General features: G+C 52.4%; 1 protein-coding gene across 1 annotated transcript; it reads left to right on the top strand.

Annotated features, from left to right (window-relative positions):
* Positions 1 to 2,796: 2,796 nt before the first annotated feature.
* Positions 2,797 to 16,702, top strand: IDH3A (isocitrate dehydrogenase (NAD(+)) 3 catalytic subunit alpha). The gene is made up of 11 exons (XM_045804444.2): positions 2,797 to 2,919; positions 6,579 to 6,641; positions 8,708 to 8,791; positions 10,266 to 10,380; positions 11,634 to 11,821; positions 12,126 to 12,259; positions 12,904 to 13,006; positions 13,100 to 13,164; positions 14,201 to 14,285; positions 14,692 to 14,844; positions 16,063 to 16,702. Exons 1-11 carry the CDS (start codon positions 2,893 to 2,895, stop codon positions 16,144 to 16,146), a joined length of 1,101 nt encoding a protein of 366 aa, XP_045660400.1. The 5' UTR covers positions 2,797 to 2,892; the 3' UTR covers positions 16,147 to 16,702.
* Positions 16,703 to 16,960: the final 258 nt, after the last annotated feature.

Here is a 16,960-nt window from a genome sequence, read left to right as displayed (position 1 = left end):
GATTTGTCTTTGTGGGTTTCCTCAAGGGATTTTCAGGAATGGATTTACGTATGAGGTGAAAGAACACAGCAGCTCTTGAGACACGCTGCTACACTGTTTTCCAGAAAGGGTGTGGCGACAGCCAGAACTCAAGAGTGCAGCCATCGATTACACAGGACAGGGCATTAGCGTGTTATTCATACTTCCTAATAAAAGGGGTAAAAAAGTTTCTTTTACAATTTTTGCAAACACTTGATTATGGCTAAGGGAGGGCATTATAATTTTTTAAGCAGGCTCCATGCCCAGTGTGGAGCCCAACGCAGGCCTGAGCTCATGACCCTGAGATCAAGACCTGAACTGAAATCAAGAGCTCGATGCTGAACCGACTGAGCCGCCCAGGGGCCCCTACACTGGACATTTTAAAAGTTTCTTTGTGTTTCTTTGGCTATGAACTGATTGTTCAAGTTCCTTGCCCATTTATTTACTAAAGTTCTAATATTTAGGAAAATAAATTAGGGAAACCCTATTGAAATAAATTTGTGCTCCTTTTATAAAACGTAAAAAGAAGCATTTGGTATGTGAATAAATGTATTTTGCTGATTTATTAAAGATTGCTGTCTCGATTAAAAACATTGTCTAGAGTGAAGCACACTTGGATTGGGTAGTGCTGTAGTCACAGACAAGGGCACACCTTCCAGACCCTTCTGAGTGGCAAACAGACGCTGCTATCGCTGGATGCTACAAAGTGCAAGGACAGGATGCAGGGACTTGTCCAGAGGAGAGTGACCTGCATGTTGGAGGAGCTCCAGGATGTCTGAGGGGTTCTGGAGCCTGTGGCCTGGTCCAGGGAATGGCTCCCAGCCGGGGCTGAGGCACCTTTCTGTCTCCCCGATGTCCCTCCTGCTGCTCAGGAGGCAGGAAACACCTTTTGTGGGAGTCGGACTGGGAAATCTCCGAGGTCCGTTTCAGTCCTGAGCACCGGAGCTTCTGAGAATTTGACGCTTTCCTGCCTCCAAGTCTTTGCTGGTACCGGTCCCTTCTCCTGGCCTCATCTCAGGCTGACATCTTAGGTGTTCAAGGACCACTTTATTTTTTTATTTTTTATTTTTTTAAAGATTTCATTTATTTATTTGACAGAGATAGAGACAGCCAGCGAGAGAGGGAACACAAGCAGGGGGAGTGGGAGAGGAAGAAGCAGGCTCATAGCAGAGGAGCCTGATGTGGGGCTCGATCCCACAACGCCGGGATCACGCCCTGAGCCGAAGGCAGACGCTTTAACCGCTGTGCCACCCAGGCGCCCCTCAAGGACCACTTTAAATTCCATCTTCACAGTGGACTCTTCCCCAACCTGTTCAAAACCCTCCAAGCACCTGTCACTGTCTCAGTGTCTGGTTTCTCCGCCTCTAGACTTGGAGGGTAGGGCTGGCGCTTACTCATTTCTTGTCCTCACAGTGCACCCGATAGGACTCCTCTTGGGAACCCTTGTTGAACAGATGACCCCTCAGTAATTATGTTTCCCAGTATAATGCAGCACCACTGCATTCCACTGTACCTCAGTTTCCTCATGGGATTGTTGCAGAGATTCAACAGAGATTGGAGAAGGTCACTTAGTGTTTGTTTTATAGTCACTGGGGAGAAAACATGCTGGTTTCTGTTCCAGAAGCAAAGACAGCTGGAGGAAGATCTTCTCAAAGATACACAGCAGGAAAGAATGTGGTAAGGTTCCCCAGGGGAGGTGGGAATCAATTGCGAGGGAGCTTCGAGTAGGGAGAGGGGACAGGGGGGCAGGTCTTGGGGCTTTCCCCAAGGAACCAACACCCCAGCTGTCTTAACAGGTGGCTAGAATTTCGGCAGGTGGGAAGGGGATGAAAGGGCAGTCAGGCAGAGGGAATGGCACGCGTGGGGCGAGTCAAACATGGGAAGCATTTGGGGGCTGGCCAGCAGTCCTACTTGGCTGGCACCCCAGGACTGTGGGGCTGGAAGGAGAGGCAGGAATATGGCTGAAAACAGACACTGGGGAGGGGTGACCGCGAGGGAGAGCAGGACGTTCGGGAGCCAGGGTGGTCCTGTGAGAGGGGAGGAGGGCTGGCGGGGGCAGGGCAGGGCCGCGTGGAGGGGACGGAGGAAGAGGGTCTGTGGACCCTTAAGAGCGGAACGGCCAGGCCCGACGACAGCCAGGGCCAGGGGGAGGCTGGCGAGGTCCCCCGCCCCGCCAAGGCCGCAGGCGTAGCTGCGGTTGGTTGTTTTATCTCACGAAGCCCTTGGGCGTCATTTCTCACCTAACCATCACCGGGCAGGGCCGGCAGAGGAAGCCCAGTGTAAGGCGCGCGGCCCTTCAGTCCCCCGGGACGAGGCCCCTCCGGCCACCACCCCCCAGGACGAAGCCCCCCGGCCACTCCCCCCCAACGGGACGAGCCCCCCCCCAGTGCGTCCCCGCACCGCCTGCAGGCTCGCCCGCGCGGCCGTGACGCCCGACGCCGGGGGCCGCGCCGGACCGGACCCAGCGTTCACTACGGACCGCCGGACTTCGGGGGCCACACGTCAGTGACGTTGTCACACACCAACATGCATCTGTGACGTTAGCGAGCCGTCTCCGTACCTGCACGAGGGTGCAAACTGAGCGGAGCAGCCGTGTCCCTTCTGCCCCCGCTCTGCCTCAGCCCGGAGGAGGGGGCGGGGCCTTCGCGGCGGCTTCCGGGTCGCGCCTCCGCGCGTCACCTCGAGGAGAGCCAGGCGATTGGCCAGCGGAGACGGCGGCCGTCCAGGGCTGAACCCGGGAGGGGGCGGGGGGCGGTGGGGCTCCGGGGCGGGGCCTCGGTGGGGGCGTGGTCCCGAGGGGGGCGGGGCTCCAGCCCGGACTGCGCGACTGCGCACTGCTGTAGCTGCTGTCGTCGCGGCGCCAGGAGGGACGCGATGGCAGGGCCCGCGTGGATCTCCAAGGTGAGAGCCGGCCCGGCCGGTGTGCGGCGGGCGGGCGGGAGGGTGGGCGGCGCAGGCTGGGCGGAGGCGGTGCGGGAGCGCGGGCCTCGGCGGGCGCAGACGGTGCGGGTGGCCCTGCGCCCGGACGGCCGCGCCTCAGGCGGGGCCAAGGTCACGGCCGGGCCCGGGTGTCCCCGCGAGCGCCGCGCCGGGGCCGGGCCTGCGTCTGGCGCCCGGGCCGGGGTGGGTGGGTGGCCCGGGTAGAGCGGTGGCCCGAGAGCGGCCGGCGGGGCCGGGGGGGCGGCTGTCCTGGGCGCGGCCGGCGGGACCAGGGCCCCGGAGCTCGCGGGGGCACCGGGCCCGCCATCGGACGGCGCGGGGTCCCCGCACCCGGGACATCCCACCCCAGCCCCCCCCCGCTCTGTCACTGGGGTGAACCCCGCGACCTCGAGGAGAGCTGTCGCTGCCCTTGACAGCTCGGGGCCGGGGCCCCGGGCGGGAGCCGGAAGGGGCGTCAGGGCCCCCCTGCAGTTCCTGGGTTCGTTTCTGTAGACGCTGCCGCTCAAGGTCACACGGGGAGTCGGGGTGGGAACTGGGGGCGGCCCCAGGTGTCCCGCTTCCTAGTTCTCCGTCCCATTCTCCCTACTCCGTGGCCAAGGTCACACACAGATGACAGGCACGGGGAAAAGTAGGCCCTCGGGTCTCCTGTTGCGCTTCCAGAATGGCCCCCTAGAAATCTACCATAAGCAATTCCGTTTTTTTGGTAGAACTTGGTGCTATTTTTCTCCTTTGCTTTGAGCTTAAAGAGCGTCTCAGATCACTGTGATTTAGTGAAAAGAGCTCTAGACTGGACGTCTACGCGGGAGACCTAGGTTTGAATCTGCACGATGCTACTGATTGGCTGTGTGACCTTGAGCAAGTTCACATCTCTGAGCTTTGCCCATCTGTAGAATATCTGTACTTGCCTCACGGAGTTGTTTGAGGATTAAATACAATCATGTGAAAGCGTCAGTGCGAGCAGAAGGAACCATGGGTCTGAAGGTTTCCCAGCATTCAGCGTATGTATCTTGCAGTCACTGAGCAGGCAGCGTGGTTCTTGGGCCTCAGTGAGTGGGTTCTACGTGGTGACCCTCTCCAGACCCGGATTTGTGTATGGTAGTAACTGTTCTGCCACATTTGCTCCTGAAGGGAACGTGATTTCTGTGTCACTGTCTCAGCAGAAATCAACCCTTTAACCACGGAGTTCACCCCACTTAATACGCGATTCATCTTTGGTAGGTACATGGAGCCGTCAGAGAGGCGGACTAACGCAGCACTGTTGGTAATGGGTGTGCTGGTCGATTTGCTTTGCCTGTAGCGTGGACTGCAAGGAAAAACACGTAGTGGGTGTTCAGAAAGAGTGGGGCTGTGGAATCCGATGAGGTTGTCCCCTGACATGGACTCCTGTGTGGCCCTTGGCCATCATTGGACCTCTTTGGAGCCCGTTTCTCCTTTTAGGGGTTGGAGCACAAGGTGCCTCAGAGCCCCATACCCCAGGATGTTGGGGATGCTGGGCTGATGTTTCAATCAGAGCAGTCCCTCTTTTGGGGTTCCATGTAGGGTTTAATTTGAAAAGGTGGTCTGCAGCTTGATTTTTTTCCCCTAAAGCTTTATTTAGAGAAAATACTAGGTTTCTAAAGACCTTTCTAGTTCTCAAATGCTGTAATTACAACGAGCCAGTTCCCCAGCAGCAAATATTTATTGAGTACCTGCCATACATCCAACACTGTATTTCTATGTTTTTAAGTTGGATTATGAAGGTAATAAAGGAAATGAGGAGCCGTGGATTCCGACGGCCCAGGACCTGAAGTCGGAAGTTCGGTTCACGCTCTATGAGCCTGGCCTTAGTCTCCTTATCTGAGAAGGGCCAGTAATACCTACCTCTCCAGGTTTTATGGAGATGAGATAACATAATGCATGTGCAAGTACATGATAGAGCACAAGACAGTCTCTGCTTTTAAAAAATCTCATTTTACTTACAGTTCTGAGTCATTTTAATGACTTAGATGTATACTGCCTTGTTCTAAGATCACATAGGAGAGATGACAGACATGGACCAGACTGATAGAGAAAATTGGAGCAAGTTTTAAAGACGTTTGCTGGGATGGGGACTTGTCAGGTAAAAGAGAGGATTGAGGCTGGCTTGTATTTCTCCCAGAAATATTCATTGAGCACCTCCTGTGAGCCCCGTGCTGTTGTAGGCACTGGAGATCCAACAATGAACAAAACATAAAAATCTTTGTGCTTGCGGACTGACATTTTAAATCACTTGTTGGTTGGGTCTTTTGTCCCAAAGACATGGGCCAGTTTTGTATGACTGTCTTCCCCCTCTTTCTTTCTGGGGTGGGGTGGGTAGAGGCACTCATGCGAATTTTATAATGTTCCCAGCACCGAGTAGCTTTCACATGGCCTCTCTTCCAGCGGCCCATCTGTCTGTGGATGAATCACGTTCAAGGATTAAGATTTTTGCCGGTGGTTTTGGTGTAGAGTGTTCTTTTGGGTCTGGCCCTATTTTTTATTTTCAGTCCAGAGAGATGACGGTAGATGCCAGGTTAGAGAATACAGTTCACTCATACCTGCCTGGCTGTCGGTTGGTGTCTCGTTAGCGGATGCCAGTGTGATGGCAAAGGGTCGGCCTTGTGAGAACGGTCCCCAGAAAGGAAGACGAAGCCGGCATATAACAAATGTATCTTTGCTTATGTATCTAGCATGAAAAAAAGTTACCTTTATAACGTAATGAATTTTACGTTACGTCTATGTACCCAATTTCTTAATAGGACTTTGTACCAGTTTTCAATGACTCAGTTATTAAAGTTCAAAGCAACCTTTTAAAATTCTGTTTCTAGTGTCTGAGAGTGTTGAGTAGAGTGATATCTTGGGCTAGTGGGGCTCGGGGGTCGTTTTTCTTTTTTCTGTATCCCCTTTCCTGGCAATTAACAATAATGACCATGTTCAGAAAACATAAAATCTTCATTCTATAGGACACAGGTGTCAAATGGTATATAATAAACTTTGTTAGATTTTTGTTTTTATAAAGTGTAATTACTAAATATTCATGGAAGAATAGGCGTGATGTGTAATTGAAGGAACACTGGACTAGGAGTCGGGAGACCTGAATTCTGGTCTCTGTGGTCACTCTGTGGCTGTAGGCAGATCCTGACCCTGAGACACCGATGTCTCCACCTGTATAACGAGTGAGTTGGTCTCTGGAATTTTTAAGGACCCTTCCAGCTCTAAAATCAGTGATAGTTTTCTTAGAGTATGTGTTCCCCCCAAATTGACCCGGTAGTCAAGAATGTTGACATAAAACCTTCCAGATCAACCGAGAAAAGTCCAGTGTTTGAGCTAAAAAGGGATATTCTCCCTTCAACATTTTTTGACAACTTCTATTCATCAAATCAAACTTGAAAGTATATAGTACTTAGATTTTCAAAGCAAAGATAAACTGAATATTGAGGTTTTCAGTTCTGAGGTGGCTTGTCACATCGAGCTACTACAAGAGAACAGTAGTCCTCAGAAGTTCCTGAACATCTGTGTGCAAACCTGCAGCAGCAGCAGCCGTCAGGAATGGCCTCATCCCCACTCCTCACTGCATGTGGTTTAATTCTGTGCATGACGTTTCTTTGTTGATGTCTATGTAGGTCTCTCGGCTGCTGGGGGCATTCCACAACCAAAAACAGGTGACCAGAGGTTTTGCTGGTGGTGTGAGTATAATTACATCTTTTATTTTTTTCCTTTTAGAAGTTTCTCAAGAAAGATGCTCTGACACATTGATTATATAGTTTTGTTGTCGCCATTTATTTAAAGTTAGGGAAAACTTGCCATACTCATACTGGATGTTCAGATTCTCAGCTAACGTGCATAAACCCATTGGCTCACTTGCACATTTGAGAATTATGTTACAGCTGGCTCTGTAAGCCTATCACATTCGTGTCTTAAAGGAGCCTGGTTAAAAATAGAAATTACCCTTGAGCCTCTTACTTCGTTTCACAATCTCATTTTGGTAAGACAGGTTTTTTTTCGAAACTAGTCCAAGTTGAGAGAAATTGTTGAGAAGCTTCAAACCCGCTTTGCATTTTCATTTTGTGAGCTTCCCTAAAAACAGTGGATTGACCACTATCAGGAATGCCTCCGACCTGTCTGCACCCTGTGGGCTCACACGTCCTTATGCAGTCCTTGTAGACATGTTAGTGGATCTCCTGTTTCTCATGGAATCTGCTGCTTTTAGAATCCCCAGCATTAGAATTCTCTGCTTTAAAAGCTGATACCACATCTAGAATGCTCTAGAATCTTAGAGCATTCTAAGACTGTGGGTCAGTGACTTCCTATTCGTTTTGGTTTTGCCCCCTTCTTACAGAATCTGATTTGGATTTCATAATTCCTCTACTCCCACAGAATGTCTTACTCTAGGAGGGATTTATAAGGCCGTTGTACCTCTTTTTTCCCACCGACTTTCTGTATCGTGGAAGAAAAGTAGCTTCTTCTGCTGGCCTGATGACATTTATTGTTACGTGATGGGAGGACAGGAAGGAGAAGCCAAGGGTTCTTTTCACTCTGCTTGTGCAAAAGACGCAGAACGAGGCTCGCACTTCAAGCACCAGGCTGGCCACGCTAGCATCTCAGACGCGCCCTGAGCACTGATGGGACCATCAGTGCTCTCTGCTATGATTTAAGCTGTCCATTTGGTAAAGATATTTGCCTGGTGAGGAGGGGTTGTAGTTGAAAGAAATAAGAAGAGGAACTGAGTTTTTAAAAGATTTCTTCAGTGATACAGAGAAATTCAGAAGTAATTACTCCACCTGCTCATGGATATCAGTGGAAGGCAAAAGACCAGGGACACTTGAATCAGTGATTTTTTAAAAATGTAGCACAGGGTAGCCAGGACTGGAAAAGACCAGGGACCGTTGTCTGGGCCAGACTTCCTGGTGAGAGAAAGTCCCCAGATAATGACACCTATTGTCTCCAAATGGGGAGGGGGGTCTGAATTAACTCACTGAAATCCTAACATCATTTCCCTTTACACATTTTTTTTCTACGTTTGAAATGCTGGCTTGACTGAAGTCTTTGTAGTAAAGCACTGGCGTTACATTAGAAACACCCTTGTCATTCTGCGTCTAAGTCAGACTCTGCAGGTGTGACCACACTTGCTGTTCTTGTAGGCCACACAGAAACTCTGCGGGGCTCCCCTCGATGACACTTGTCATTGAGGAGCTGGTGTCACAGAGGGACGCAGGACAGTGGGGACCCCCTTGTGATTGGAAGTCTGAGGTTCTCTGAGTTCTAGAACAGACCGCAGCAGTCTCCTGGGAACATGCCTGAAAGTGATTTTTAAGCCTGAGCAGGTTGGGTGAAGACCTAACTTTCCAGGATCCCAGTGGAGAGGAGAGCAGGTGCCTTCATAGGAAGCCCTCTGAATTCCAGTGAGAGAACACTGTGGAAATTTTGTTCTCTTTGGTTGCAGAGACTTGAATTAATTGGTCTCTGTAGCTTGTCAAAAAAACAGTATCAATTGGGGGTCTACCTAGTAGTTTATTTTTGTTTTATCTAAAGAGCATCATGTTTTTAAAGCCTCTGAACTCAGGCGCAGAGTGGAGTTGAGTCTCGTCTCGCCTCCATTTTGGGGAGCTCTTGGGAGGACGTCTCTTTTCCTGAAGGCCTTCGGGTCTTCTTGAGGCCCCTCTACCATGAGCTGGATTTTTCTGTCAGTGGTATTCGTTCCGTACCTTCAAAATTAACCCTCGCTGTCCTCTTTGGTGACTTCTTACCCCAGGTTCAGACAGTCACTCTGATTCCAGGAGACGGCATTGGCCCCGAGATCTCCGCCGCAGTGATGAAGATTTTTGATGCCGCCAAAGTAAGTGTCCGTACAAAATGCCTGTAATCGTTTAATCGTTTGTTGGAAACTCCGTAGGCAGTTTTAATCGTTTGTTGGAAACTTCGTGGGCAGTTTTAATCGTTTGTTGAAAACTTCGTGGGCAGTTTTAATCGTTTGTTGAAAACTCCGTGGGCAGTTGGAGTCTGTGAACTCCCAGGATAACTGTGAAGCGGAAGGTGTCGCCCGTCTCCACGACCCTGACGTCAGTGCCGCTTGCTGCCACCGCGGTGGACGGGAGCGGTGCGCGGGCTTCGTCGTGCGTGGAGTCACGAGTCGTGCCGCCGGGCGCGCGGGGCTGAGCCCTGCCGGTCCCCTGTCTGCCTCAGACCGGCCGTCCTGCCAAGAAGACTAGAACCGAGATTTCAAAAACCATACAGGAGATCCTGAAAGATTAAAACAGTTCCCGCTGTGGTATTACCGTCAAGTACGAGGGACGATCGTGCTAAGGGCCCGGCCTTCGCGCGGTGGCATTTTTAAATGCTTTGGTTTGGGGAAGACGGGAAAGTTGGGCTCTGCTTGCCGGCTCCCTTTATCATCGCCGCGAGCTGCTGGGCGGGGTCGGGCTGTCACGATGCGATGGCTGTAGGATAGGGACTGGATGGGTTTTCACCGCACACACGTCGTTTTCCTAAGCACCGGTCGTGCGGAGGGGCTGGTGCCGCTCTCGTGGCAGATCGCGCGCCTGCTGTAAGCGCCCGGGGACAAGGACCGTGCCGCCCCCGGTTGGCGCCTGCCGTGCGGGCTTCGGGGCACACACGGGGAAGGAGGGGACACTGGCGCATGGCTGCGTGGGTTACGTGCTGTGTCTGGGGTTTTTAAACAGCTTCACTGAAATACAACTGACAGACCACACGGTCCGCTGGTTCGCGGGTGAGGTCCGAGTCCGCGGTCTGTAGTGCACGCACACAGCTGTGCGGCCAGCTCCGTGCTCTAATTTTAGACCATTCTCACCCCCCAAACAGAAACCTTACCCTCGTTAGCACTCGCTGCCCATCCCCTCCCTCCGCCGGCCCCAGGTCACCACTCGTCTGCTTTCTGTCCACACACTGGCCTCTCTGGACACTTCATATGAATAGAGTCTCCTACCACGTGGTCTTTTAGGATCGGCTTCCGTCACTTAGCATGTGACTTCTGGGTTCACGCCCGTGTCAGTGCTCTGCCGTGTTTCTGCAACGGTATTTCTCCTCTCCTTGCGATACTCTGACTATGGCCACGGTAAGAGTTGTGAGGAAAATAATGGGCAGGTGGCAGCTCAGCGCGGACTGGACAGGGTAGCACAGGGAGGCCCTCTGGGCGCACTAGGGAATGACGTCTCTTCTCGTGTGCCAGAACTTTCTGGACCTGTATTGTACGTTGTCAGCAGCTCACCCAGAGTTGACAAAGTATGTCGCTGTAGTGTGCGTGCCAGCCCCCCCGGCCTGCAGCTCACTGTGCTCTGTGTCGCGGCATCTAGGCGCCCATTCAGTGGGAGGAACGGAATGTCACCGCCATTCAAGGACCTGGAGGAAAGTGGATGATCCCTCCCGAAGCCAAAGAGTCCATGGACAAGAACAAGATGGGCTTGAAAGGTAGTGGTTGTGGTGGCTGTTGTGGATTTCTGCCGCCGATGTTATGTGTTTGAGAGCCGATGCGTCTGAGCTCAGCGAGGCCTGACTGCGATAAAGCAAACCATCCTTACGAGGCAGCTTACTTCTTTCCTCTTCAGAATGTTTTCACTGGCGTGTAGCTGACACAGTCACGTTCGTTTCAGGTGCACAACGAAGAGATTCGCCTTCTCTGCTCCTCATGTTGTGCTCCCCACAGGAGGCAACTTCCCTACGGGGACACTGTTTTTACCTCGGGACGTAGTTTTCCCCACTAAGAACCTTAAAGGGTTACTGGCCTGTGTCGAATGAAAGTGTGTATTTATGTTCACGTAGATTTATCTTTTGCACACTTCTCACGTTTTTATTATTTTAATTACTGCATGCTTCAGGTCCTGGTTCGAAATGTGGGCATGTGCCCGATTCCCATTCAGCAGAGCTCTAAGTGCAGACGGGTGCAGGTTTGAGTCTCATCTCTGCCACTTACCGCTGGGAGGCTTGGGCACGTTTCTTACTCTTGCTTTTGTTTTCTTCTCTTCCCTTTTATTTTATTTTGTTTTTTAACTTTAAAGATTTTTATTTATTTATTTGGCAGAGAGAGAGAGCACACAACAGGGGGTAGGGTAGAGGCAGCAACAGACTCCCAGCGGAGCAGAAGCCCGACTCGGGACTTGACCCAGGACCCTGGGATCATGACCTGAGCCGAAGGCAGACGCTGCACTGAGCCACCCAGGCGCCCCTTCCGTTCATTTTTGAATGGCAGCAAGAGTATTGTTACCTCGTAGGTGGTGGTGGGGGTTAGACGCTGCCGAGGCCGGTCCTCCCCGCGGAGGTGTACGGCGTTACTAAGGAGTGTAGTCATGTTCCCGAAAGCCTCCGGGGAAGTCTTCCTCCTTGGTTTGAATCAGGGAGGGGGTAAAGTCAGAGACAGACACCTTCTGCACGGTGGCCCAGGTGGGGTAGCGGGTGACCTGGGAGCGCACGCGGAATGACTGCCCACTAGCGACAGCCGTGCTTCGAAGCAGAGCACCTGTCTGTCCTTTCAGGTGACCTTGCTCGGTGGTAAAAGTGGCCCTTGGTTCATAGGCTTGCATGGTACAGGCGTCACTCAGCACTTCTCATCCTAACTAAGCTCCCATGGAAAAGCGAAACAAGGAAAAATTGGAATTGCAAGTAAATAGTCTGTACTTGCACCCAGGACGTGTCCCGTTGTCACTGGGGGCTCTTCTTTACTACAGGCCCTTTAAAGACCCCAATAGCAGCTGGCCACCCGTCTATGAATCTACTGCTGCGTAAAACGTTTGACCTTTATGCCAATGTCCGGCCGTGTGTCTCGATCGAGGGCTATAAAACCCCTTACACGGACGTGAACATCGTCACCATCCGGGAGAACACAGAAGGAGAATACAGCGGCATTGAGCACGTGGTACGTTCATCTCAGACACTTGGACTCGCACTTGGGACAGCCGTGCAGATTCCCGGTTGTCGGCAACACCTCGCAGACACGGCTCCCCGTGACCTCTGTGCGGTGGGGGCTCGGGCCGGGCCTGGGGCGGGCCCTCTGTGGGGAGTTTGAATCCTCCTGCTCACAGGCGTCTTCTTGGGCAGGGCCACCTCTGCACCTCAGTTATCCCCATCCGTGCAGTGGGCCTTACGGGGCGGGCGTTACTGACCCCACGATGCCCGCGGCCCGCGCCGGCCATCCCAGTGAGGCGCCCCGCTCCCCCCAGATCGTCGACGGGGTCGTGCAGAGCATCAAGCTCATCACCGAGGAGGCGAGCAGACGCATCGCGGAGTTCGCCTTCGAGTACGCCCGCAGCAACCACCGGAGCAACGTCACGGCCGTGCACAAAGCCAACATCATGTGAGTCCCCGGCCGGCCGGAGCCCCGCTTGCTGTGCTTCCCTTTCTCCTCCGCAGTCAGCGGGGCAGGCGTCTCTGAGCAGATCAGGGAGGCACGAGGGCCTGGGTGTCATCAGAGCAGGACGCCGGAGACCGGATCCCCAGCTGCTGTGGCCGCTCAGCCGGGGCCACGCAGGTCAAAGGGCAGGTGCGCTTCTGCTGTCCGAGTAGACCGGGGGAGCGACTCTGACACAGCCACACGCTGGGGGCTGCGCGGGCGACCTCCTGCTTGCCCCTCTCACCCAGGCCACGTGCAGCAAAAGGGCTCGAGCGTGTACGATGGTACAGCCATTAAAATGAGTCCGTTTTCACATTTTCTTATTAATAGATGTTTCTTCATTTTTGCTGGACAAAACTATTAAAAATAATAGTCTTTATTATGATCAGACTATTTTACATCTTTATGTCCTTTTGTGCTTCTAGAAATATCCCCAAACATTTTCAGTTTGCGTTTTATTAACTGCCTGAAAAATAATTTTACTGTGATTGAAATCAGACATCTGGGCTTCTGGAACTAACATTTCTTGAACTTAACTTTTCTCTCTGACCTGGTCCTTTCCTTTCTGCAAGTCTTTCTTTCAACAATTTTTATTTGATTAAATACAGGCGAATGTCAGATGGGCTTTTTCTGCAAAAATGCAGGGAAGTTGCTGAAAACTGTAAAGATATTAAATTTAATGAGATGTACCTTGATACAGTATGTCTGAACGTAAGTATAAACGCTTGCTCACCTGCTGCCCTCTGTGGCGTGTCGGGGGTGCGGCCGCGCGCCCATCGCTAAACGTATGTGCATTCCTCGCAGATGGTCCAGGACCCGTCCCAGTTCGATGTTCTTGTTATGCCAAATTTGTATGGAGACATCCTTAGGTGAGTCCAGCTGTACCCTGTGGTCTATAATTTATTTATAAATGTCCCAAAATGAATGTGGCTTAAGAAGTTTCATTCCGATAGTAAAAGGCACAGCGTGTGTCGGATGAGTCGGACCCTGGCGATTTGGTGGTGATGTCAGTGATCTTGTTGGATGCGTGGTTCACTGATTTGCCCAACTGGCTCTGGGCTGTCGTTCTCTCGTGGTCTGTCCCTCTTCCCATTCTGGGGTGTTTTGTCAGTTGATTGATTTCAATGTGTTACTGTGTATAGCAAGTGGGTGCTCATTTTTACACAATTTTTGTGGCTTTTGACATAATTTCAGACTTAACAGAAAATTGCAAGACAGTATAAGGGACCCCTGTGTCCCCGGCCCGCACAGCCCACCCCTGCTAGCGTTACTTCCCCCTCTCTTCCCCTCACCCTGCCTTCCTCCTGCTGGTGCCCCCCTACCCACCACATACACAGAGTTGGCCACTATTCCTTCTGCCTCTGCCAGTCGGCATTCTGCTGCGAGATCAGCTCCCTTCTCTTGCATTTATGTCAGTTTGACTCGTGGGTATAACCGTGAGTTCTGTCCATCACAGCCATCATTTCTGTTGGCCAGCGCGTGTCCCCTGAGCTGCTGTATCCTCTGGACGCCCCCCCACCCCCCGTCTGCTTTCTGGCAAGTGAGCTGCCTCCGGCTCGTCCTGTGTTTTCCAAACTGTGGTCTCAGATCAGCCATTTCTCCAAGGAGCCCTGGTTCCCTCTGGTGGAGAATGGTATTGAAAATCCAAAGTCTGGGCGCCTGGCTGGCTCAGTCGGTGAAGCGTCTGCCTTCAGCTCAGGTCATGACCTCAGGGTCCTGGGATCGAGTCCCGTTTCGGGCTCCCTGGGAGCCTGCTTCTCCCTCTCCCGCTCCCCCTGCTTATGCTGTCTCTCCCTCTCTCTCTGTCAAATAAATAAAATCTTTTAAAAAATACTAAATAAAATCCAAAGTCTGGGTGAGGTGTTTCATTCTTCAGAACACTCTGAAATGTTTTTCTGCCCCCAGTGACCTGTGCGCGGGACTGATTGGAGGTCTTGGTGTGACACCAAGTGGCAACATTGGAGCCAACGGGGTCGCGATCTTCGAGTCGGTAAGGCCCCGGGTGACCTGTAAAGCAGAGTTCAAGTAGGAATGGCTCGAGGGCCGGGACGGGTTATCTGCACGAATATGGTTCAACTGTTGAGTTTTCCCGGGAGTCGAAAGAAAATGATGCTTTCTTTAGGTTTTTTTACATAAGGTTGGTTTATTCATTCATTTCCCCCTTCTTTATTTTGTATCATTATTTATTATGTCTCTTTCCTCAGTTACAACATTTTATCAGAAGTTGGAAAAGATAGTCCGTATTTTTGCACTTTTCCCCCGTGGCTTTAGCTCTTGGCTTTTCCGAGGCTTTACTTCCCGGCCCCATGTCTGATTAATGAGGAGACGTGACGGGCGCAGCGTCCCCGGGAGAGGGCTGTTTGCTGTCCCCCTGACCGCGTGTGCTCCTCTGGCAGGTTCACGGCACCGCCCCGGACATCGCGGGCAAGGACATGGCCAACCCCACGGCCCTGCTGCTCAGCGCCGTGATGATGCTACGCCACATGGGGCTTTTTGACCACGCCGCGAGGGTCGAGGCCGCGTGCTTTGCTACGATTAAGGATGGAAAGGTATCGGTCGTCTTCTTGCACACACTGTGTCCGGGTGAAGGCAAGAGGCGTTGGCTTCCCGAGCACACGTGCGTGCGTTCTATGGAGAGAGGAGCCGCGGCTCGGGGGCCAGAGCCAGTGAGGCCTCGATGTCCTGTTGTCAGCGCACGTATGGGCCAGGTCCCTGCTGCTCCCCTGAGCAAACCCGTGTCGTGCACCTGATAAGGTCTGCGGAGTCTACCACGGCGAGGGGAACTAAGGTCCAGGCCGTGGGGGCAGGTCCAGATCAGATGTGCAGAGACGTGGGGCTCCACGTGTGTGCTGAAAGGGAAATGGAACTTTCATAGAAGTGATCATCGTGGCTAATAAGCTAAGTATTGGTGATACACATCATCTCCGTAGGCCTCTGCTGCTCTGTTACGACTAGGCCCCGTTTCTAGGTGAGGGAACCGGGCACGGAGACACGGGCGGACTTGTCCAAGGTCCCACAGCTCCAGCATGGCGGCTGCGACTCACAGTCCGGCTGGAACCCAGCGAGCTTCGTTGTTCTGAGCATGGCTGGAGAGCGAGGCTGGGCCTCAAAGGCATAGGATCTGTTTTGTGAAGCTTTACTGCAGAGCCCAGCAGAGCTGCCCCGAGTCCACGGTGGCCCTTGGAATCGGCAGGATGCAGTGGGACAAGAGAACTGAGTGTCTCGGGGTCCTTTTGGGAGGGAAGGGAGGACAAGGTGTCAGGACCCAGGGGCCGTGAGGGAGCATTTCTCTTCGAAGGAGGAGAGTCGGAGAGCTAGTGACTCAGGGGCGCCTGGCCGGCTGCCTCCGCGGAGTGTGAACCTCCCGGTCTGCGGCTCATGAGTCAAGCCCCACGTGATTCAGATATTACCTTAATTCGTTTCTCAGCTTCCAAAATAGCTCAAAGTATGTTTTTTAAACTTTAAAAATTCCCCAAGGGATTTATGCTTCGTTTAAATGTCCATAATCAAATGTTACGGTCTGTACGGACAGAGGGAAACTTTTGGAAAGCCTCCCTCCTTCCGTCGCTGAGAGCATCTCGTCCCCTCCAGGGTGTTTTGTGGGTGCTACCTGGGCCCCGGTCGTCCTGGGTGGGGGCCTCGCTCTCCGTGCGGGGCGGGGGGAGCCAGACCTGCTCGGCCGCATCTCACCGGGGGCTTCCCGTAAAGACAGCCTGGCTTCGCTCTAGCGTGTGAGTGCATTTATCTTTGCTTTTTCCTTTTCCCAGAGCTTAACAAAAGATTTAGGAGGCAACGCAAAGTGCTCCGACTTCACGGAGGAGATCTGCCGTCGGGTACGAGATTTGGATTGAGGCTCCTGTGAGTGGCGTCTGTGGCCGTCACTCCCAGCGGCCGCCACAGGCACCTCCGTCGCGCACACGTTTGGTTCGCTTCTTTCCTGACAGCGCACTCGTAGACGTGGCCTTTTCTGAACAAAGTCTGTGCAGGTGACGTCCCTAGGCCGGCTTTCAGAGGACCTGCCCCAAGTGCTTGTTTTATTTATTCTGTGTCTATCCGATATGTGTTTTTTTGTAAACTCTAAGTGGACTGTATCGTTTGCCATGTTAATCATTTTACACTTTGGTTAAAACGGTTTTTCCTCAGCTGTAAATACGATACAGAATTGATAAGAGAAAACATAACTTTTTAAAGAAAACCCTGTTTTCCTTGGTTTATGAAAAATGTAATAGATGCAAAGTAGACTATTGACAAGATGATACTCTTATAAAGCTAAACGGGCACGGGAGAGGTTTCCTGGAAGTTTCAGATCCAAACCAGTGAATACGGCATATTTCTTAGCGATGCGGGCGGTAGGCAGGTGCGTCCTTCAACCTGAATTACTGAGTATGAATAAAATCTTCAAGAATACGCACGAGAGGTGCAATTTCTGTTAATAAGACACGGGCAGTGTATTGGCTACAGAGACACATGGCTTGTGTGCATTACCTTGTTATCTGGAGATGCTCGTTTCTTGGCCGGAGCGCTGACGAGTGGAGGGGCGGCCTCTTCACCGGACAGCGTGAGGCGTCTCTGCTATGGGGCGGCCGCAGGAGCCCGCAGCGCGCGGTTCACTCTGCCCGTAGCCACCCAAGGCCCCCACCACGTCGGTTCTGTCTGCAGGTGACC

The sequence above is a fragment of the Ursus americanus genome, chromosome 28 (assembly GCF_024610735.1).
Source record: "Ursus americanus isolate L20-20 chromosome 28, mUrsAme1.1.p, whole genome shotgun sequence".
NCBI classification, from domain to species: Eukaryota; Metazoa; Chordata; class Mammalia; order Carnivora; family Ursidae; genus Ursus; species Ursus americanus.
Note: the sequence above shows the minus strand (reverse complement) of the source record. Positions and strands in the feature narration are given on the sequence as shown.

What these genes read in the sequence shown, in the direction of transcription:
- IDH3A (XM_045804444.2), top strand. Translation starts at nt 2,893, where the DNA reads ATGGCAGGGCCCGCGTGGATCTCCAAG. An exon ending in GGCCCGCGTGGATCTCCAAG is followed by an intron (nt 2,920 to 6,578) that starts GTGAGAGCCGGC and finishes ATGTCTATGTAG; the next exon opens with GTCTCTCGGCTGCTGGGGGC. An exon ending in GAACAAGATGGGCTTGAAAG is followed by an intron (nt 10,381 to 11,633) that starts GTAGTGGTTGTG and finishes TCTTTACTACAG; the next exon opens with GCCCTTTAAAGACCCCAATA.